At 44.6% G+C, this 22,641-nt stretch overlaps 1 protein-coding gene across 1 annotated transcript in view; it reads right to left on the bottom strand.

The window, feature by feature from the left end:
- Positions 1-247: 247 nt before the first annotated feature.
- The window catches only part of LOC119169265 (lysosomal acid lipase/cholesteryl ester hydrolase), a 261,381-nt gene continuing 238,987 nt past the window's right edge, over positions 248-22,641 (bottom strand). The window contains exons 8-9 of the mRNA XM_075890735.1: positions 14,849-14,917; positions 248-1,219 (exon numbers count right to left, since the gene is read on the bottom strand). Coding sequence (XP_075746850.1) covers positions 965-1,219; positions 14,849-14,917 — 324 coding nt within the window. The 3' untranslated portion in view covers positions 248-964. The remainder of the gene's footprint in view (positions 1,220-14,848; positions 14,918-22,641) is intronic.

Below are 22,641 nucleotides of genomic sequence, written 5' to 3'. Positions count from 1 at the left end.
TCTTATGAAATGTATCAGGGTGCTGAATATAGATAAATGCGTTTATGTGATATATACCCACAGGCTCACGCGCTGGGCGCACATTTGTAAAAGAGCATGCTTGCCTTCTCCTAGACGTCTGCACAAAGTATGCAGACTAGGTCTACAGAAAAGTCGAGTCAACAAGAAGGTGACGGGGTGAGGGGTGGGTGACAGAAAGGTCAGATCCATTTTTGTAAGGAGAGGGAGAGTAAGTTGAAAGAAAGGCTTCTATAGTTCACTTTCTTTTTATTAACACCGACAAAACGTAGATGGAATGAAAGAATAACTAGCCACTTATTGGTTTATGTTTTGATGAGGAAATATGCTTGCTAAAGCAGAGCTTTTGTCATCCGAATTTTCGACGTTCAAGTTAACGTGTACTTATTGACCAGCACATTAAACGGAAGCGTAACACTTCAACCACGCTAACCATATTTTTTGCAGCGAAATAATAGTGTCGATGCTACGCAATTTCTGTTTTTGTTGCATATTTTTATATTTCCTGAAATTGCCACATGTACGCGTAATACGTGCATGTAATACGTGACTTTATAGAAATTTTGATGAACTGTACTCATCAAGTATTTATTTTGTGTCTGAAAACAGCCTAATGCTGATGCAGCGTTGATGCTCCTGAGAAAGGTACCCGCAGAAGATGAGGCTGGTTTTGAAGTGCTGAATATTCATCATACTCCGCTGAGTGTGATTATGCAAGTTTGAATGTTTGTTTGCTTCACAAAATGTTTTTATTGATGTTGACTTCATTAGGTTTGTATTTTCGTTGGCTTGACTCAAGAGACTCGTTTGTTGGCAGGCAAGCAAAGAAAATAAAAAGCTTTGACAAACGCAAAATCACTGTAAATTCACATGAGCATCAACATTGAATTTCTTCGACGAAATGTGACTGGCTTTGCATATTTTGTTACGAAATTTGTAGCACTTGTTAGGTGCTTGTGCCGTCATCATTTTCGATTGTATCGAGCATCAATTTGTGCAGAAAATTTGTTGCTTGGTAGCCGAAAGGGAAGTCCAGATGACGGAAGTTTTTTTGTGGCACCACGTTGTTGAAAAGCAAGTTGGTGCCAAGTCTTTCAACAAGCAGAGACACATCTTTGGGATGCGCCATGTTGTCTCCTTGTGACGAAAACAGTGCCGTCTTGACTGCAATGCGACCCACGTCGTAAGCCGGAGGCTTCTCCTGAAAACACATATAATTGTAAAGCGAGAAAAAACCAGCAGCCATAAATTGCCTCAAGTAATCGGTCTTCAAGCAATGAAGCAGTTTGGTTAAACTTTTCTTTTTACCACAGAAATTCAATACGACTTAAAAACTATCGACGGCCAACAGACAAGCATACGCAGCATTCCAGAAAAGAAGGAGCACGACAAGAAGAAAAAATGTGAAGATTTCAACGTGTTTAGTATAAGCTGCGTGCTACCCTGCATAGGTGTGAAGAACTGGGGAGTTCGAAAGAAGAGTGAAACCTCAGTTTAACAGCAAGTGCTAAGGAATGAATGCGATGACAAATTTTTTTGTAATATGTGATATGTAGGTTTCAGCAGTGGTGTACCAACGTTTTTACGGGGTGGGCGGGGGTACTAACAGCTGGTATATATATATATATATATATATATATATATATATATATATATATATATATATATATATATAGGCAGGCATTGTGGTTGAGTGGCCGTAACGTTGCATATAGTCCAGTAGATCCTCCGTGAGCGGTCACAACGTGGTGTATTTTGACGTTTCGACCTACCGTCTGGCCTTCAACAAGATTAAAGGTATAGTTTGTTGGTGCTCAGCTTTATACAATCTCAAATCAGAAGAAAAGGAAAAAGAGAAAAGACAGAAAAAAGAAAAAAAAAACAAAAAAGGAAGTATGTAAGGTGCACTCCCCTCGGGTGGCCCCCTTCCACTCTTCCTTCCACTTCCCCCTTCATCTCTCTCCCCTTTCTCACCTTCAACTTTCTGATGTCAGTGGTCTGTGTATGCTTCCTTTCACTAACGCCTTCTTCTCGACCAGACGGCGCCTCCTGGCACTGGCGGTTCGGTGTGGGGCAAAAAAGAACTTTTTCAGGAAGTTCCAAGCCTTTAACTACTCTGAGCCCCGTCAACATTTCGTCGTAGAAAGAGGGGTGCCGCGTGTTGCGATAGAGACTGGTAAGCAGGCAAACAAGCAGGCATATGGTAAGCGGGCATCACCTTACATACAAGACATCGTGGCTTTAAACAAGGTCGGCATGAATAATCGGGGGGTGAGTGTTAACTTTGAAAATTAAAACATCACCCCCTAATAATTCATGCCGACCTTGTTTAAAGCCAAGATGTCTTGTATGTAAGGCGATGCGAGAAACACACAAAGCAACCAGCCCACAATCCAAGTTTTCGATTAACATACGATGAAACCTATCATGCTATTCCTCTATTGTCGTATACCTACTCGAATTCAACGCATGTGGTACATTGGACAAACAGAAGCACCATTTAGAATTCGCTTCAATAGTCACCGAGCCCATGCGAAATGAGCCCCAAGTCTAGCTCTATCAAAACATCTCAATCTTCCGACCATGCATTCGACAAACTATCAGTAACGCTCTTAGAGACGGGATTTAAATGAAATTGAGAACGTGAACAACAAGAGTCATACCTTATCCACTGATTTAACACCCTCGATAGAGGAATAAATGAGAATCCTGGTAGACTTGCAGCAATTAAAGCATTAGAAAACAATAACGGCAATACTGAAAATAGTAACTCAGTTCACGGCACTGCAGCTGCGAAGGGCACTGGTCGACTCAAAATAATTTCAAGTGTAACTACTCTTCCTAAGTGCAGCTGTCGTCTGTTTTCTGTTCTATTTTACTACCTAATCAATTGTACCATGCATGACATGCCCAGCAGCAACCCTGTGCAAAGCCGGGTGGCCCCACTGCGCGCGTAATCCAGAAGCGGTCAAGGAGTTCGCATTGCGCCCGCTTACCAGCCCCTGCCGCAATACGCGGCACCCCTCTTTCTACGACGAAGTGTTGACGGGGTGCTGAGTAGCTAAAGGCTTAGAACTTCCCAAAAAAGCTCTTTTTCGCCCCACACCGAACCGCCAGTGCCAGGAGGTGCCATCTGGTCGGGAAGAATACATTAGTGAAAGGAAGCATACACAGACCGCTGACATCAGAAAGGTGAAGGGGAGGAAGGGGAGAGAGATGAAGGGGGCACCCGAGGGGAGTCCACTTTTTATTCTTTCTTTTCTTTTTTTCTATCTTTTTCCCCTTTCCTTTCCCTCTGATTTGAGATTGTATAAAGCTGAGCACCTACAAACTGTACCTTTAATCTTGATGAAGGCCAGACTCTAGGCCAGAAGGTCGAAATAATGCACGTTGTGACCACTCACGGTCACAACGTGGTTTATATATATATATATGTTATATATATATATATATATATATATATATATATATATATATATATATGTGTGTGTGACGCTACGATGACTGGGTGACGTGGCCTGGCTCATACGCCATGTTTATTCCGTTCTCTAACTTCTTCCTTCTCTGCTTCTACCAACCATCACTTCATACGTCACACGATTCCCCCTCCCCCCGAAAGCTGGCACCGGTTACAACAACAAATATAAAACAAAATAAACAAAATAATGGCCAAATTCGCAGTTTCACGTCCCGATGGAGTTCCACAATCTCACTATATCTTAAAGGCCGAGGGAGCAGTCCGGGGCCTTTAGAGAGAGAGAGAGAGAGAGAGCATTTGTGACGTGCCCGCACAGTCATTTCATTTCTCATTCACACAGCACTTGTTCAATAGCGTAAACAAGGACAGTGAACTTTAGCATGCACTGGGATAACACATGTATGTTTGTCATGCATGATGCATGAAAGAATATTACACACGACGCCTTTTATGCATTACCTCAAAACTTTTCGCATGAATACAATTATGTTAATAGCGGCCTCCTCAACGGTAAATAATTTGTCGTTGAACGAAATCAGAAGGGACTAACAACAGCTCACAAAGAATTTATTTTTTGAATGTGGAACACTCCTTGACAAACCAAAGGTATTTTGAGCATTTCTATCTACTTATTTTAGCTATCCACTGAGCTCCGAGTTCACTGCTTTATTCAACGCCGCTTTGCAAGATGCCCCTATCACTCCAAGTTGCAGTAAACAAGGCATAATATTTATTGGAGATGAAAGTGAAAACCTGTCTTGGCGCTTCCAACACAGAAAAACTAAAACATTTAGAAAAAATTGTTGCAATTATCGGCTCACAGCAGGTTCGGCAGAGCAGCGGTGCTAATCCTTTTCGATAAAAAATGATTTTCCTGAAGCAGCTAATGCTTTGACCAGTCCATAAAAAGTTCGTTTCTTCTCATCTATGCCCCGCCGCGGTGGTCTAGTGGCTAAGGTACTCGGCTGCTGACACGCAGGTCGCGGGATCAAATCCCGGCAGCGGCGGCTGCATTTCCGATGGAGGCGGAAATGTTGTAGGCCCGTGTGCTCAGATTTGGGTGCACGTTAAAGAACCCCAGGTGGTCAAAATTTCCGGAGCCCTCCACTACGGCGTCTCTCATAATCATATGGTGGTTTTGGGACGTTAAACCCCACATATCAATCAAATCATCAATCTTGTCATCTATAACTGTACCGGCCAGTCTGAGCAGATTAAAAAAACATGAACAACTGATGTAATATTATAGGGCCACTGTTTAACGCTGGCCTTCTACGTAGTGCTACAGCAAACAACGCAAAAAACTTTCATCAAAAATCGTCACTGCTGAAATGTTGGAAAATCATCTCTATGTTGTTACGTTCCTTCGTAATATTCCCATTTTCTCGTAACAATATATTTGAGTGATTATAGTGGTGAAGGGAAACTTTGCTTTAGTTGTGGTTTTTCCCAGCCTGCAGCCGACAGCGACACTGCCGAAAACGGAGGAGCTCATTCCTCACAGCATTTCTCAGCGAGGGGGGGGGGGGGGGGCGTGCCTCGCCCGGCTGGTACGCCTATGGGTATCAGTAACTACGTTTGATGCAGTATTGTGAAACTCGCGAAAAAGCTAGTGTAGGAGAATTAGGCCACTACAGGTAAATATGCTGTTTTAGCATGGTCGCTGCAATGCAGCGCAGCGCGTAGAATGCTCTACGAGCCGATCACTGATGCCTGTCGAGATAGTGCACGTGCCAGCAGTTACGATCACGCTTTCACAATCAATGTTCACAGTAGCTGCCCGAGCAACTTCCTCCTACCGCGTCCGTTCATGCTCATTAAAGACGAGTGTGACGCTTCCTATCAACTTGAGCATTCGACAGAAAGTGTAGCACTTAATGCGGGCTGGGGCACTATGTGCCACAACCTGGCCTCTTAGCAACTGCAATGGGCAGGCTCTTTTGGTCTCCACTTCAGCAGAGTTAATTGGCCCCGCCCTGGAGCGTTTACCTTCGGTCAGCACACCTGATGCGCGCGAGCATGTGACTAATTTCTACTTTATACAAAACATAACGGGGACGGCCACAACGACGCCAAAGGAAAAAATTGGCATATCCCACGTACAGTTGGAATCGATGATAAGCGAAGCTCGAATGAGAAACGTTTATCACTTTAATGTCAGCAGAACGTTACAAGGTGGAGGTAAATGATGCCGTACATGACTTCTGTGTCATAATTATTATGTTTGGATGTGTGAATTACCTTCATCATCTATACGCGCCTTGTGATAGAAAATTTAGTATATGTGGAGGACCAAAACGGCCGCGAGCGCACTATTAGCGTGGTATGTTTTCATGTCCTTACATAACACGTGTGTCAGGATTATCATGTTTGCACCAGTTGCATACTTTTGTCATTCATTGAAGACACGTAACACCAAAGTTGGTATGTGTGGAGCTAGCAAAACAGCCACGAGTGCATCATGAAGGGCCCAATGTTTTCGATTGTAGCTTTTACGCATGCGCACAATGGGAACACCAACGCTACGTTAGCGAAACGCGAGCACTCTATAATCAGACGCCAGGCGCGACAAGCACGACCAGCGTCCGCCAGAGTGGACCGATGGCAACCGGCGTGAAATACCACATGCTGCTTTGACGCTGATGCGTTACCCAGACAACAATGTGCCTCCCTCTTTTTGTGACCAAGGGACGCCGAACGCGTTCAAACTCACCTGCGTCAAAGCAATGCCACTCGGCGGGCGCCTGTGAGTGTATGGCACGACCGGCGCCTGGCGTGGCAACGCCAGCGTGACGCTACGAAATGTACACCGGTGAGCACGCGCACCACGTCACGTCGAAATGTATTGGCGCCTTGACTGTGGCAAGTAGTCATGTTCTCACATGACACACATCTCATGATTAGCTTGTTTGCACCATCACATAACTTCGTCATCTATTGACGTCACGTAATACCAAATGTGGCATATGTGAAGCTTACGAAACGGCCGCGTGGACATCATGAGTCTGGCATGTAGCCATGTTGTTACATGACAAGCATGCCGTCATTATCATGTTTGGATGTGTCGTTTAACTATGTCGTTCATTGGTGTCGCGTAATACCGTGTGTGGTACATGTGAAGCTAGCGAAACGGCGACGAGCGCATCATGAGCATAGCATGTAGCCATGTTGTTACATGACATGCATCTCATGATTATCATGATTGCACCAGTCACATTTCTTCGTCATTCATTCACGTACCGTAATATGAAACTTCGTATATCTACTGCTAGCGAAAAGGCCGCTAGCGCATCATAAGCGTGGCATGTAGTCGTGCTGTTACATGACACGCATGTCATAATTTTTATGTTAGGATCTGTCGCAATTGTTCACCATGTGATCAGGTCATACCATAACCGTTTTGCAACATGCCGTGTGAACGAAACCACCGCAAGAGCTGCAGGACCATGAAATTAAATCATGGCATTCATGACATACTACTTACGATTTTCGTGATATGGGTAGTGATATATGTTCTTCATACAGTTATCTTATGCTATACCAAGTTTGGTATCAATTCCATTATTTGAACGACCAGGAGAGCTAAAAGTCGTAGGTGGCTAGAGAGATAGATGGATACTCTCAAAGTCGCCAAAGTTCGCTAAAAAATGCTTCGCATCAACTACTCACTGAGAGTGCCTATCTAATTGCTATCACAATAAAAGAGAGGGAGGGCGCACACAAAGTGAGAGTCCAGCAGTGTCGTGCGGTGCAGTATGCGGCATCACTCTCACCTAACTCTACTTTACAGCCACTCCCCTTGGGTTGGGATATTTTTAACGCATTTGTTAGTTTCGACGTCCACCCTGAGCCTTGTTGTTATTTGTGCGAAACACTACTCACACTCACAGAAACCATTCCCACAATAGACTGCTACACTAATGCCACGTAATATTACTACACTCTTTCATTCCTCTGGAATATATTACTTATGACGTCAGAAATTTGGGACTGATATTTGGAACAATATACAATGTCGCTAATACGCCCACGCACTGCATCTATGTATGTTTTTTACGGATAAGAGAACACAAGGTACGTTTTTTTTAAAGGGGATAAACAAGTCTAAATAACTTGCTGTTGTGTTTGAAGGATAAACTTAGCTAAGGTACTGCTTTCCCTCAGCCTACAGTTAAATGCAGGGGAACCCAAAAACGTGATATAGGAATATATCTCACACGATCAGCGCATGGAAATCATGAACAAGTTAAACTTGCACGCTTTAGGTAAGAGTGTTCATTGTGCTGTTATCGTTGTTGGCTCTGCGCATATAGCTTAATGGCCGCCAATGTTGCATCAGTCAGACATCTACATCATAGCCAGAAAACTGCTTTGTTGTGCTATGGAGGGGGGGGGGGCAGTTCACTTTTACAATATGTATGTTCTTGTGTGCGTTGCATGCGTGCATTTATAATACGCAAGTAAAATCTAAAAACTTCAAAGAAAGTATGAACACTCCTCTCTTGGCAACACCAGCGTCAAGTAAATAGATTGATAGATACTTATATAGATAAATAAATTGATATCGAAATAGATACCTAAATACATTGTGTGGGTGTGCCTGAGTACGGTGCGCCTATAAATTACGTTTATACAGGAGGGCGGTAGTTATATATATGGTAGGAAGGGGGCAGCTCCAAGCCGGCTAATCATGCGTGCATGATTGTGCAGGACGTCACATAACAGCTCCCCTTTTCTTTTTTTCTTTGTTTTCAATAGAAGACAAGTGCTAGAACTCTGATTCTGGGTATCTTCGTGGCGGATGACGCTTTTGTTTGCTCTGGAGGAGTTCTGTAGAATCAGACGGGACAGAGGTAGAGTTGTCTCCAACCGATGGAAGTGTGTCACGTGGTTTTCAGGCGAAACAGGAGTCGGCCTGATGTGCTCTCGTGTACGCTGAAGCTGTCGCCCGTGCTCGGTTTTAACTATGTACGCTCGAGGCGTCTCAGCCGGTTGTATGACCATGACAGGGGACCACGTTCCTGACTTCGTGTTGCAGATTACTGCGGTCGACCCAGTGCACAGCTCTGGAATGAGCGCGTGGCTCTGTTGTGGAACTTTTGTTGTTTACGCCTGATGTCTTGAAGTCTTCGTTGCACACTCTGGGTTGGCATTGTGCGTGGCTGTATATGCCTGGTTGGTACCAGAAGGAGCATTTTTTTCAGACGGTCCTTGAGCTTCTGCACTGGGGACTTGATGGAAGAGTCACGAGAAAAGTTGCGCCACTCAAGCAAAGCAGTGCAAAATTCAGTAGAGCCGAAACAACACCATTTAATTAGCTTCTTGGCTTCCTGCACTGCTTGTTTGCCCATTCCATTGGAGCGAGGGTAATGTGAACTAGAACAGACGCGTTACCAACCAATCTTACCGACTTAGTCCTTGAACTGTTGACTGCTGAATGGGGGCCCATTTTCCGTGCACATTCTCATCGGAAAGCCGTGTGTTGCAAAAATGTCGGTCAATGTGGAAATAACCTTGTTTGCGGATGGCGCCTGCACGGGTCTGATTTAAAAAAAAAGAATTAACATTGACCAAAACCAAGTATTTGTAGCCCTCATGGCGGCAAATATCAGCTCCTCCAGACTCTTTAGGTATAGTAGGACCTTCGTGACTTAACAGCGGCAGTCTCGCGTTTCTTGGTTTTTATTTTTGGCGGGTTTGAGAACATAGGGCGAATTCCTCAATATCGCTGCTAAAACTTGGCAAGAAGATGATGTCGCGAGCATGTGCCTTCATTTTTCTGCTCGCATGTGCACATCATGAAAATACCCAAGTACCTCGCCACCGTGTGTGGCCGAGACGATGAGGCAATTGCTCCGGAATACGACACCATCTTGAGTATATGTGGCTCATCGCGGAAGCTTCGATAGCTCCGTAGTACGCGGACGACGTCAGCGTTGGCTTTCAGCCAGTCTGTGCTTTCATACTGGCAAAACTGTGGGATGCTTGTATCACAGTCCATCTCTTTCAAGAGCTGCTCCAGACGTGTGCCTGAAACTTGAAAGCATGCAATAGCATCAACATGAAACTGAGCGTACTCTTCATCAAGTTGCGTTTCACTCGGAAAACGCGATAGCGCATCAGTAATGAAGAGCTGTGTTCCCGGTGTGTACTTAACATATATGGGGTATTTCTGCAAGTTCAAACGCATAAGCCGTAGGCGAAAAGGGCACTGACAAAGCGGCTTTTTGGAAATCATTTGGAGTGGTTTGTGATCCGACTACACAATAACCTCTGGTTGCCCAGAGGGGTAGCGTTGAAACTTTTCACAGCCATGGACGATGGCAAGTATCTCTCAATTTGGGCGTGTTTCTGCTGCGTCTCTTTTAGCGAACGGGACAAGTAAGCTAATGGACACCCTTCTTGCATAATAACGGCTCTAATTTCCCTTTGGCTGGCGTCTACCAGTAGGGGAATTGGCTTGTCTTTCTGGTAGTATGATATTACTGGAGGCTTTGCTAGTGCCTCACGCAAGGCTTGAAAGCTGGCATTATTTCAGTCTTCCCAAAACAATGCAGTGTTTTTCTTCAAGAAGTCTCGGCGTGAAGCTCTGAGTGTTGACATGTTTCGAATGAAGCGGGAGACGAAATTATCATACCCTAAGAAAGTTTGTCAATCTTTATGGTCACAGGCGCCGGCACGTGAATCATATCATGCAGTCAACCTGCATCCAGGCTTAATTCAACTCGCGTAAGCACGTGTCCAAGTTTACTAGAAGAAATAAAATTTTTTTCACTTTAGTTGAAGTTGTGCTCTTGGCATTTTCGCAGAACGCTGAACAGGTGTTTGTCCTGCTCTTCTTCAGTTCGACCCAAGGCGAGAATGTCACCCATAACGACTGGTGCACCTGCAATACCTTCTAAAACTGTGTGCATGGCGTGCTGAAACATTTCTGTGGCCGAAGAAATACCGAACGGCACGCGTAGGAATCTATAGTAGCCAAACGGAGTGCTCTTAGTACAAATTTTGAGCTTTCCTTGTCCAGTTTTATCTGTCAAAATTCGGTGGCAGCCACTGACCTCCACTAGGGAGCTGGATGGCGCTTAGAGCGCGCCGGCTTGAAGCCACCGGAAGTCGGCGGCCTTGTCCCGGAAGCCGCTGCTTGCTCCCGCCTGACTGCTGCCGGCGTGCGTTTTTTCTGGACTTCTCTCAAAAGAATGCCTGCCTGCTGTGCTGTTAATTGCACAAGCAGGCCAGAAAAGTCTTCTGGAAAGACGTTTCATGCGTAAGTGCCCTTAAATCATTCTTAATTCCCCGTAACTGACTTGCACGGAGCATGAGCACGGAGCATTTGCGATGCGTTGAACGGCGTGTTAAAGCTGTCCGGTATTTGTCTTGCAGGTTTCCGCGTTCCCAGCCCCACTTGTACCAGCAGTGGGTTGTAAACCTCAAAAGGGACAAATGGAAGCCATCTCCAGGCAGCAGACTTTGCAGCAGCCATCTCCAGGCAGAAGACAACTTGCATGGCACAAGCCTTCCAAAGAAGGGGAATCTTTCCGATTCATTGACAGTTTCAGTTATGACAGAGCTTTCCGGTCACCTTGAGAAGCTTTACCCCGAGTTACATGATCACATGTTCGAATCCGCGGCTGACTCAAACCACTTTGTGCGACTGGTAAAGTGTGTGATCGCCTCCTATATAAAGATAAGGATGCATCACACTGCGAAGACGGCGACGGTCAAGATAACTGGAATAAATATCCGCAAGCAGCTGACAAAGCTTATCCTATTCAAGCACCAGTAAAACATTCACACAAATTGACCAGTACGTGTCTTCTACATCAGCTCCAATAAACAGGCCATTCGGCCTTCAGGTCTTTTTCTTCAGTTTCATGTTCTCTGTTACTATAAATCGATATCAAGCTTATGTGGAGTGAATTCTATTCACACGGTTTTTATTATAAAACACACTGGTTATAATAAAACAGGGAACAGCTTGGTCTGAGTTATAGGAAGCTTTGTTGCTGAAGTTCTCATTTAGGTGCAGTAAAGGTTCAGGTAAGTTGAGGATTCGACCCTATGACCTTGTGTCGTGGTTTTGATGGGTTACTTAGGCTCCAACCCCCGATACACTGACCAATCACTGTCTCCAGGGGACGTGATTTGATGGATTACCAAATCCGGGCTGAAAACACTGTTGGCAACGCCCCCCGTAACCCTCAAGCAACGGCCACTTTCTACCACGAGAAAAAAAAGAAAAAGATCGAGAGCAAACCAAACAAACACAACAAACACTCAGAAACCCGCAGAGACACCTGCAAGCGGCCGTAAAAGCTTCTATGAACGCGGCCTGCGTCGCTAGAACCCATGCCTTGTACAAGACCGGACAGCCACTCCGAATCTTGAGAAAAAGAAAACGGACGCGCGTCAGAAAAAAGGCAGTTTTACGTGCATACGCTGTCTCATTAAAAGCGCATTAAACAAACCCTGATCTGCGCCTACATAGCCCTTATTGTTACTTGGCTTACTCTTCTAACCACGAGCAAGTATTTACAAAAAAGAAATTAACGAAACGCAATCCAAAGAACAGCAGCAAGCCGGCATAACTCGCGTCGCGCGTACCGCGTAGCGCAGCAGACGACCTCCTTCCGGGACAAGCGGCGGCACTTCCGGTGGCTTCGCAAGCTCCCGCTTTGGGTAGCGCCGGTGCGCCATCCAGCTCTCTAGTGGAGGTCAGTGGTGGCAGCCTCCGAAGTTGAAAAGTACTGCGCTCCGTTCAGAGACGGCGCGACATCTTTTAGTGGTGGCATGGTATGATGCTCTTTAAGAAGCGTTTTGTTCAAGTCTAGTGGATCCAGGCATATCCGTACCTTGTCGTTCTTTATGACGATAACCATGTGGCTGGACCACTGTGTGGGTTGCGTAACTTTGACAATCACTCCGGCTGCTTCCATGCGCTCAATATCTACTTCTACTCTGAGTTTGACTCCATACAGGATCCGAAGTGCGGATTTCACCACTCCTTGGAAGCGTGGTTTCAGATTTAGGTGTTATATGACGCCCTTGATCTCTCCCAGTCCAATGAAAACGTCTTCGTAAGGCCTAACTACGTCGTAGGTGTCTTGTTCCAATGCAGAAATTAGATGAACTAACCCCCGTATTCAGAAACGCTGCTTGGATTGAAGTTGACTTGCCACCTACTTCGATGCCGCACGAACTTGTTTTGAAAGCGCTGTCTTTAGGCTGTGCCAGGGCAACACTAACGCACAGACGCGTTTCGAACGCGCTGCATTGAACGCGTTTTCAAGTAATGTCAAGAAGCGTTTCTGAATACGGGGGTAAACCAAGTTTCTCAGAAACAGAGCTGCTCAGGGTTACAAATACGTTGTCCTTCACAACGAAGAATTCTGTTCCAAATGTTCTCCCAGGTCCAGCCACCTGAAGACGAATGCACCTTGTTGCATGTTTCTGAAATCCCCCAAAAATGTTTTTATAACAACGTCACAGTTTTCAGGCTGTTTTTTCGTTATCTTATCCTGTTGGCTCTGCGCTATCACTGAGCAGTTGGCGTCTGTCTCAAGCTTGGAGACGATGGGCGTTTCTTCTGTTTTTACTATTGCAGTCCAGCAATCATCTTTCTGGCTGCTATGTGACAATCCTTCTAGCCATAAGTCTTCAGCCTGTCTGCCTGCGTCTGCTTCGAGCCATGCAACGTTTTGCTCTTTCGTAGTGGGGTTTACATTGTTGGTTCTCCATGCAACTGCCAAATGATTTGTTTTGCCACACTTTGCGCACGTGCGTCCTTTTGCTGGGCATGCTTCCCAGTTTTTGTGTAGCTTGGCGCACTTGCCGCACTAGCAACTCAATTGGGAGACTGCGTTGACTTCTACTTGAGCGCGCATGCTTGACTGCATTTCTTCGCTGTGTTCTTTTCAATGCCCACAAGCTCGGCACATTTGAACAGTTTTGGATAAAGAGGCGTTTTTCGATACCAGTTGTTTTTGAAGTTTTTGTCTCGCATTCCTAAAATGACTCCACTTCTTAGCATGCGTTCTTCCAACTCGCCGAATTCGCAGCTCTTTGCGAGTGCACGCGGCTAAGGTAACCACTCGTTGAAGTGCTCGTTTTCTCTCTGGTCGCGCTTTTCAAACCAGAATTCGTGGAATGCTAAGTTTAGTGCGGGTTTAAAGAATACACCCACCTTTGCCTTTATTACTAAAACGTCATTTTTTTTTCTCCAGCTTGGAATACAAAAGTGATGTCAGAATTTTGCGCGTCCTCTCGAACACCGGTAAAAAATGTGGCTGCTTGTACCTCTTTCGGGTGATGGTTCAGGTAACTTGCAGTCATGAAGAGCTCGAACTCTCGCTTACAGACCTTCCAGTTCTGCCAAACGTCTCCCGTTGTGTCATGGGATTTCGGGGATGGTAGCAGCGTATTGACGGGGGTGGCTGGGTGCACGCGGGCGGACTGCTCGCTGTTCGCCATGTTTCTGATCCTCTGGGACTCGCAGCCTATCGAGTTGCCTGGCTGTGAGACAGCTCTTCACCCGCCCATTGTTTGCGTTGTTGGTTGCTAACCACACACTTCTGACACCATGTAGATGTGCCTGAGTGTGGTGCATCAAAGAATAACGCTTATTCAGGAAGGCGGCGGTTATATACATGCTGGATAGAAGGCGGCTCCCAGCCAGCTAAACACGTGTGCATGATTGTGCACTACGTCACATCATATCTTGTCTTGTTGCCGTGCAGCAATTCAATGAACCAAGCCAAGTTTCTCTAAGACAAAGCCACTCAGGGTCACGATACGTTGTCTTCAACGGCGACGAATTCAATTTCAAACGTCCTCCCAGGTCTAGTCACCTAAAGACGAATGCGCCTTGTGGAACCTTTCTGAAATCTAAAAAAAAGCTTTTTGAACAACGTCTCAATTTCGAGGCTGTTTTTTCGTTATCAGTTTTCTTCCCGAAATCATCGCCAGAAAAAGGCTTTGTGGCGTGGTGGGGGGCAGCTCACTGTTACATTATGTATGTTCTTGTGTGCGTTGCATATGTGCATGTATTATACACAAGTAAAACCTTAAAAACTCGGGCAAAGTTTGAACACTCCTCCCTTGTGTACACCAGTGTCAGATAGATAGATAGATAGATAGATAGATAGATAGATATGAAGATAGATAGATTAGATAGATACATATATAGAAAGATAGATAGATAGATAGATAGATAGATAGATAGATAGATAGATAGATAGATAAATAGATAGATAGATAGATAGATAGATAGATAGATAGATAGATAGATAGATAGATAGATAGAAGGTTGGACGGAAGGACACGTCGGGGGTGTATACGGTGAAAAATACTTCCTACCTGTCCATACCGTTTCTTGTTCTTGGAGGCACCGTAATCATACATGAGAAAGTTCTTCGCTCTATTTATCTGCAAAGAAAAAAAGCACGTAAAGCTTTTATGCAGTTCACGCAATATAAATTCAATGTAAAGTCTCTCTTTATGTTGTTATCGAAGATTTTTTCAGAAACGGGAAGCTGGTGTGATTACTCTGTTTCATAAACCGAAGCCTTCATTGCATACGTCTAAGGGGTTATATATGGCTGCTAATGATGGGGCCTTTCTATTCACAGGCACCGCCCACTAATCAGACTGCACAACGGAGGTGTCATTGGATGGTCTAGGGTCGCTGATATTGGCCGATAGGGAAGACGAATGTGATGCGCACAAGCACGACACCTCACCATTACGTTCTTAGAGCACCCGTTTTTATGGGCAGTGTGTGTTCCTCACGTCGCGTTCGCACCTTGTTAGTAAGCATCTTAAGAGCTTTAGAAACACTTTTTCCTCAAACTACACCTTCTGCGGAGTAAGTATTCAATACTCAGATATTCACACAAAGTGCAGGATTTCAATACAAAAAATGCAAACACAACACAATTTGGCAAAGTTCTATTTGGTCTATGTGCCAGTAATGTTGCACTAATACTACTGAGCTTCAAACACCTAACGAATGCACTATAACGTAACATGTAGATTGAATTTGCTATGAAAATATAAAGCGGTACGTTTAAATTAATATTGTTAACAAACAACACGAGGACTACATTAGAGGAAGTGCAGAAGGCCTTCACGTGACCACATGTTTTTCTATATAAAATATTCCAGCAGTTCACTTTTGTTATTGCAGTCAATCAGCGCAATTTTTTCGAACACATTTGAGGTGGTGACCGAAATGACTGAGACATTTGGCGTTGAATGACCCAAAGCAATACATCGTAAAGCTAACTTCCAATGATATAGCCATAAACCTATGGCTCTCAGTCCCCAGCAGCTGCTAAGCAGCTGTCAAAGGCAGTGGTCAGACCTGCAACGCAGTGGACGGTGGTATGTATCTCTGGGTCCAGACCGGCCACCATGAGAATCTGAACTTCGCTACCTTCAATGCTGGAATGCTATCCAATGATGCAAGTCTAGCTCTGCTGCTGGAGAAATTAGAGGGTGCTGAATGAGGTGTAATAGCGCTCAGTGAAGGTGGAAGGAGACGTGAGCCTTACACAGTACTGAAGAATGTACACGTCCTATGCAACCGTAGATTAGTCACAGAAGAGGACTACGAGGGAGGTGCATTTGCACTATGATATTGCAGGCAACATACAGAAATACTATAGAATCAGTAGTAGTGTAGAAAGTATCATATGGAAAGTTAAAAAAAGGTAGAGGCTGGACGTCATAAAGGCCTACGCACCAGCAGTGAGCCATGATGGTCGTTTTGTTGCACGGTTTAATTAAGGCGTAAAGTCAGCCATTATTAAAGCAACAGTATACTATTCTCATGGGCGATATTGAATGACCACTCACCAGGCTTGACAATTTCGAGCTCACAAGCGCAAAGCGTAGATGGAGCGCTCACGATGATGTCTGCCGAAAATCGCAACGCTACGCGCCGAAGAAATGGGTTGAATTTCAAGATGAACGCAGCTCCCACTTCCTTCAGTGGGCTCGCGCCCAGAGAATGAGGGCATGGCGTGCACTTAAGAATGGCCCTACGTACATGGCAGTGCAGTGACGTTAGTCCTCTACGTAGTCTGCTAGCTTCTCACGTTGTCAAGAGTGGCACGTAACATGGCTGAAATCATTTAACACGACATGCGTAGTTGATGTCATTTGTTGCTTGAAGAGTATATTAAAAGATGATATAAGAATGATACGCATTAGGGGAATGTGCGCGTCTTTTTTCCCTATTTATTTTTTTTGTGAATACAACGAGATGTGCGGCTAATGTGCCAGCATTTCGCATGGTTTTGGCTTCGTGTCCGTGCGGTCAGCGCATCAGCAGACGACAGCCGTGAAAGCGAAAGTAACGCTCCTACGAGTCCGAGCATTTATTGTGCTCATCCATTCTACCGCGTGTAAGCCTGCGCTTCCAAGTCATCCTGCAGAAACAGGCAGTAGACCACAAAATAACGCTGGTCAAAAACTAAAACAACAAGAAAAACACCACTCGTGTGCTTGAGGGTTAGGCTTGCTCGAGCACGTAATACGCACGTGACCTCTTGGTCGTATCCCACAGATAGAGTAGGGAAGAAACTTGGATTGCGAAGGTTACGTGGATGAGCGACAAGGGTTTCGATCTCGCCTGCTCTCATCCTCATTTCGCACCGCTTCAAAAACGTTTTCTCAGCTAGTAATGACCGCATTGAGAAAATTTCGTTTTGTGTTTTCATCTGACAAACAAATTCCGCGGTCTGACTAAAACTTGTTATGTAGTCTGGTGAGTGGCCCTTCAAGGACAGAGTTGGCAAGAAACAGGCCGGAAACCATGCTGTGGGGTAATGCGGCATCGGCTTTAGAAATGCCAGAGAATAGATGTTAGAGTTCGCAGAACGTAAAAGTTTACGCATTTTGAGTCCTTCTTCAGAAAACAGGCTAACCATAGGTGCACGCAGCGATGTTTAATTGTGAAACTAAACATTAAATAGACTTCATTCTGTGTGCACACCCAAGCATTGTACAGGATGCAGAAGTAGTTAGCAAGGTGCAGTGACCATACAGTGGTTGGTAACAGCTCCTATTCACCTAATTTCAAAAAAAAACAAACACAAAAAACCAATGAACTGTGAAAGTAGAAGTGTTTTGCTTCAGAATATATTCGAGGCCCTAAACGAGGTGACCGACGTTAGCGTAGGCACAATGAAGGATAATCCTATTATTACCATAAACAGGGTGCAGTGGATGATATGTGGGGTTTAACGTCCCAAATCCACTATATGATTATGAGAGACGCCGTAGTGGAGGGCTCCGGAAATTTAAACCACCTGGGGATCTTTAACGTGAGGGGTGCAGTGGAAGTCGCAGGTGCCGTCTATAGACGGGAACCTGGCAAACCATTCTAGGAGACGGAAAATTTCATTAAGAGGGGACAAACCATATTAGCCTGACATGCAACTGACAAAACAGAGCTACTGGAGCTTTCAAACTTAATCAATGGGTGAAGGTAGCCGACATCAGAAGGTATAACACGAAGAAATAGAGCAGGTTGTAAAAAGCAACAGAAGTCTAAACGCTGCGAAAGCAAACTTGTGCATAAGCAAAGATCACATGTATGCATTCAGGAACAAGAAACGCAATGTCGTAATCAATATGGATAGGATAGTTGAAGTAGTGGAGGAGTTCTACACAGAGCGGTACAAAAACAAGCACAACCAGGATGATATCGTGAGAAGCGATATTAGTGAAGAGGAATTTTATATCTTAGCACTAACTACAAGGAGAGTAAAGAATGTCCTAAAAGGAATGTGAAGAGGCAAAGACGCGGGTGAGGATAAGGTAACAACAGACTTGGTGAAAGATGGCACAGAAGTTGTGCTAGAAACACTGGTCACCTTACATATTAAGTGTCTCTTGACAAGAAGAGTACAAGAATATTAAAACACCAACATCATTTTAATCCATAAAAAGGGAAACGTAAGGAACATTGAAAATGACATGCCTATCAGCGTACTGTCCGTTCTATATAAACAATTTACAAAAAGAATAGCTAATATAGTTAAGGCGACCTTAGAGTTCGATTGGCCAAATGACCAAGCAGCATTTTGTACAGGATACTCCGCAATAGACTGTATTCACGCTATCAATCAGGTAATAGATCAATGCGCGGAATGCAACCAACCCTTATATACATAGCTTTCATATATAACGAGAAGGCGTTTGACTCATTCGAGACATCAGCAGTAATGCATACACTACCGAATCAGGACATCAAACAACCCTACTTAAACATACTGGAAGAAATGCACAATAAAGCCACAGCCACCGTCGTTCTCTTAAAGAAAAAAAAAAGTGGCAGATTTCTAGTGAAGAAGGAGGTAAGGGAGATAGACACAATCTCTTCAATATAGTGCACCGCTTGTTTGCAGGAAGTTTTCAGGGCCCTAGATTGGGAAGAGTCGGAATTTTGGTCATTTAGTAATAGTCAATCCCGTCAGAATAATTACTGAAGGTGATAGAAGTGTCTACAAATATTGTATATTCAAACAATATAACTAATTCCAAGGTAGGATAATGCACAGTGATGCTAATGTAAAGAAAACGTCATGATACAAAATTTTAACGACAATGGGCTTTCGTTAGTAAGGAGTCCAGATGTTTCAGTCACTTGTGCAGACACTGAAGAATGATTGATTGATTTGTGGGGGTTAACGTCCCAAAACCACCATATGATATAGACACTGAAGAAGAAATAACAAGAATAAAAAAAGTATGCACGCCTAGGCACAAATTTAGAAGGACATCCACTATTTCTTATCACAAAGATCAGTATAGTAGGGAAGAGGAGGATCAATGAGCAGTGAAATCCTGATAGCGTCGCTATGCTGTAGCTGACAGAATCGTTAGGCCAGCAAGTCCAACAAATTTGCTGGCAGTGGGCTGCACAACCCCCGTCTTCGGTAAACTTAGCATTCCATGTTTGCACTTCCCTTAGAAAAAACAAAAAAAAACTAAAAGTGTTGTCGACATAGATTTATATCTGCCACATACTGCTGTTGACGCTCATCTTGGAGGGAACTGTAGCGTTTTCAGCATTACTACCAATATAGAGCGATGAGCGCGAGTCGCCACATTGTCATGACGCGGCGGCGCGTGCTCTCATCTCCCACGCGTACTCTACCCCATGGAGAAGAGGAAGGTGTAACCTCGCTCACTCGCCCTTATGTCGCGGTGGGGAGGATCTTACGTTATGGCTGGCCTTGGAATTCAACCCAAATGATTCTGTTCTAGTTACCAGGCGCACAAAGGTGACTGCAGTTGTTGCACAGTTTCTGTTTGAGAAAAAGGCGCACTTTTCATCCAGAGCGAAGTAATGACTGAACCGCCCATTCGCGTTCACCTGTACTTGTGAGTACCTTTCTTGCATCATTTGTGCGACAGAAACATGGTGAACACTTTGAAATGCTTGCCATCCTGTGCGAGATTTTCCCATTTGTTGCAATCAGGCTAATTGCGTTGCCTTTGCGGCATAGCTGTGACATTTTTGTTACGGTCATTGCAACTATTTTAATGATGTTAAATACCATTTGCCAATGCTCACACCATTGCGCACATAAGGCGAAATCATTGTTGAGACTAATTTAATCTTGCTGGAAAAGCAGTTGTCTATACTGAACGCAGTCAACTGCAAATAACCGAACTTTAAATATAGCCCTACATGTTGTCTTGTTTATGAACAAGCTAACTAGAATAGCAGCCAGAACTTAACCTTGACGGACTCCAGAAAATACCAGGCACTTTCGAAGTGCCGGCTCCCAACCGGACTATTGGGAGATGGCTAGTTAAATAGCACTTAATCCAGCATAAAATTGGTTCATCCCCTACAAAATGTCTGAACTTTTGAAGAAGTTCGGCATGACAAACGCAGTCAAATGCCTTGAAATATACTAGTAAAATTATTATGATTTGTGATTGGTCACATTTGTCATTGATCAATAAGAGTTCATGAAGAGTATGTTAGTAACCTGTGATTCGTTGATGACGTTGCCTTGATGATTAACAAAGGAGACAATCTAAAACTCGTGATTACAGAACTGCAAACACAAAAAAAGCCGGCCAGAAAATGAATATACACAAAATGAAGTAATGTGCAACAGTCTCGGCAAAAACAGCACTTTACTCTAGGTGGTGAGACGCTGGAAGTTGTAAAGGAAAGCATCTACTCGGGACAGGTAGTAATCGTGGAGCGTAACTATGAGAGCAAAATAAATAGAAGATTAAGGATGGGGTGAATCACTCTCCGCAAGCATTCATCAATTGTAGATGTTAATATGCAATTCATCCTCAAGAGGAATAACTATAAAAGCTGCATCTTTTTGGCAGTTAACTACGAAGCAGAAACCTGGAGTCATACAAAAAACCTTCAACTTACGTTGAGAACGACTAAGGGAACTATGGAAAGGAAAACTATTGGTATATCCTCAAGAGACCAGACCAGAGTGGCTCAGCAAACAATCTGCGGTCAAGGATATTGTCACGGGGTACTGACGTGAATCCGTCGAATTGTCTCACGCTGGTCTTTCGTGCTGAGGGCATAGACTTCTGCGCAGTTGGCTGTTAAAGAGTGACGGTCATACTGGCTTGTGCGCATCTCAAGTGCCTTATCTATTCTCGTGGCCTCGGTGAGAAATTCGTCAACAGTCTTGGGTGGGTTGCGAACAGGTCCCACAAACAACTCTTGTTTCACACCCCGCATAAGGAAGCGGAGCTTCTTGTTCTCAGCCACAGCATGATCGGCGTGCCGAAACAGTTTTGTATTTTCTTCCGTGAAGATGACATTTTCGTTTGGCAGTTGCACCTGGGTCTCCGGCAAAACTGTTGTCCTTTCTGTGAGGGTGACGCTCGTGACAGTTTTCAGGCATGTGCCGCAAAAAAAAAATCCCAGGAGGGAAGTGCAGACTTCCGATTCTCAATCTAGGTAATCGCCGCGTCTTCCCGACAGAAGTAGTCGCGACGCAGCTTTCCTTCCGGGTCCCACTGATTCAAGGCTGCTACTCAGTCGTACGTCTCGAGCCAGGTCTCTGGTTCTTGAAATGAAGATCCGTGGAAGATGTGTAGCTCTTTTGGCTGCTGCATTACGACCATGGCAGGCGTTGGTACAGTGGCTGTCAGCTGATGCAGTAGTGGTGGTGTCTTTCGGTTTACGAGTGTTATCCGGTAGAGCACGTACTCCAGAGGTAGCCCTTGTTGCCGGTAGCTTGCATCCAGGTCCAGGTTGGCCGAGATGTTTGGTTCACGGTTATGGCTTGGCTATCGATTGGAGGGGAGAGTTCCGAACATGGACAGGAAGCCCCTTGTCCAGTTGTCACGGGGTGGTGACGTGGATGAAGGGAGAAAACTGCAGGTCGAATAATAAACTGTTTATTGAGGCCAAACTTGTGGCCACGTGAAAGGAGAGTTAGATTACTGCGAGGCACTGGCACAGGTAGCGGCGAGGAGAGCGTCGGCCGTCGATCAACTTACAAGCGGTGAAGTGGGTCGGAATTCACACTCTTGCCATCAAATAATCTAGCGCTATCGCTAGCGGCGACGTAGGTTCTCGAATATTCTGTGTTGTTCATGAAGCGGGCGTAATCTTGACAAAACGATCCACTAAATCCTTGAAGCCTCTCAAACATTCTAGGCGTGTGTCACACACAGGTCCCGTTAATTAAGGAGGCGATCGCCGGGCTAATTCCAATGGCGAAAGTATAGGCCCCCCGAACCGCACGACGAAAGCGTGGACAATTTAGAAGTGGTCCTTTTTGGCGTGCCAGAGGACGCCGGCTGTGGCCCAAAGAACAAGTCAGAGCCGAGAGTTGATAAACAAACAAAATTATATTCTCAATAAAGGCAGATCGAAAACAATACACAAAAATGCACACTACACAATAGTTGGTTACAATATGTCACCAATCAAACCAATCAGACAAAGTACTACACAGTACAATCAGCCTAACTCGAAACAACGGACACAGACAACAATACGCACTACAACGCAGTCGCATGCATTGAACAACCAAGACAATTAAGGACTAAAGAGATAAAAAACCTATTCAGTCCAAAGTTCTTGGAACCAAAGTCTAGATGATACTCTTCCGAGAATCACTCATTCAAAGTCCAGC

Source organism: Rhipicephalus microplus, chromosome 3 (genome assembly GCF_043290135.1).
Source record: "Rhipicephalus microplus isolate Deutch F79 chromosome 3, USDA_Rmic, whole genome shotgun sequence".
Taxonomy (NCBI): domain Eukaryota; kingdom Metazoa; phylum Arthropoda; class Arachnida; order Ixodida; family Ixodidae; genus Rhipicephalus; species Rhipicephalus microplus.
This window is presented reverse-complemented; position numbering and strand designations above follow the sequence as displayed.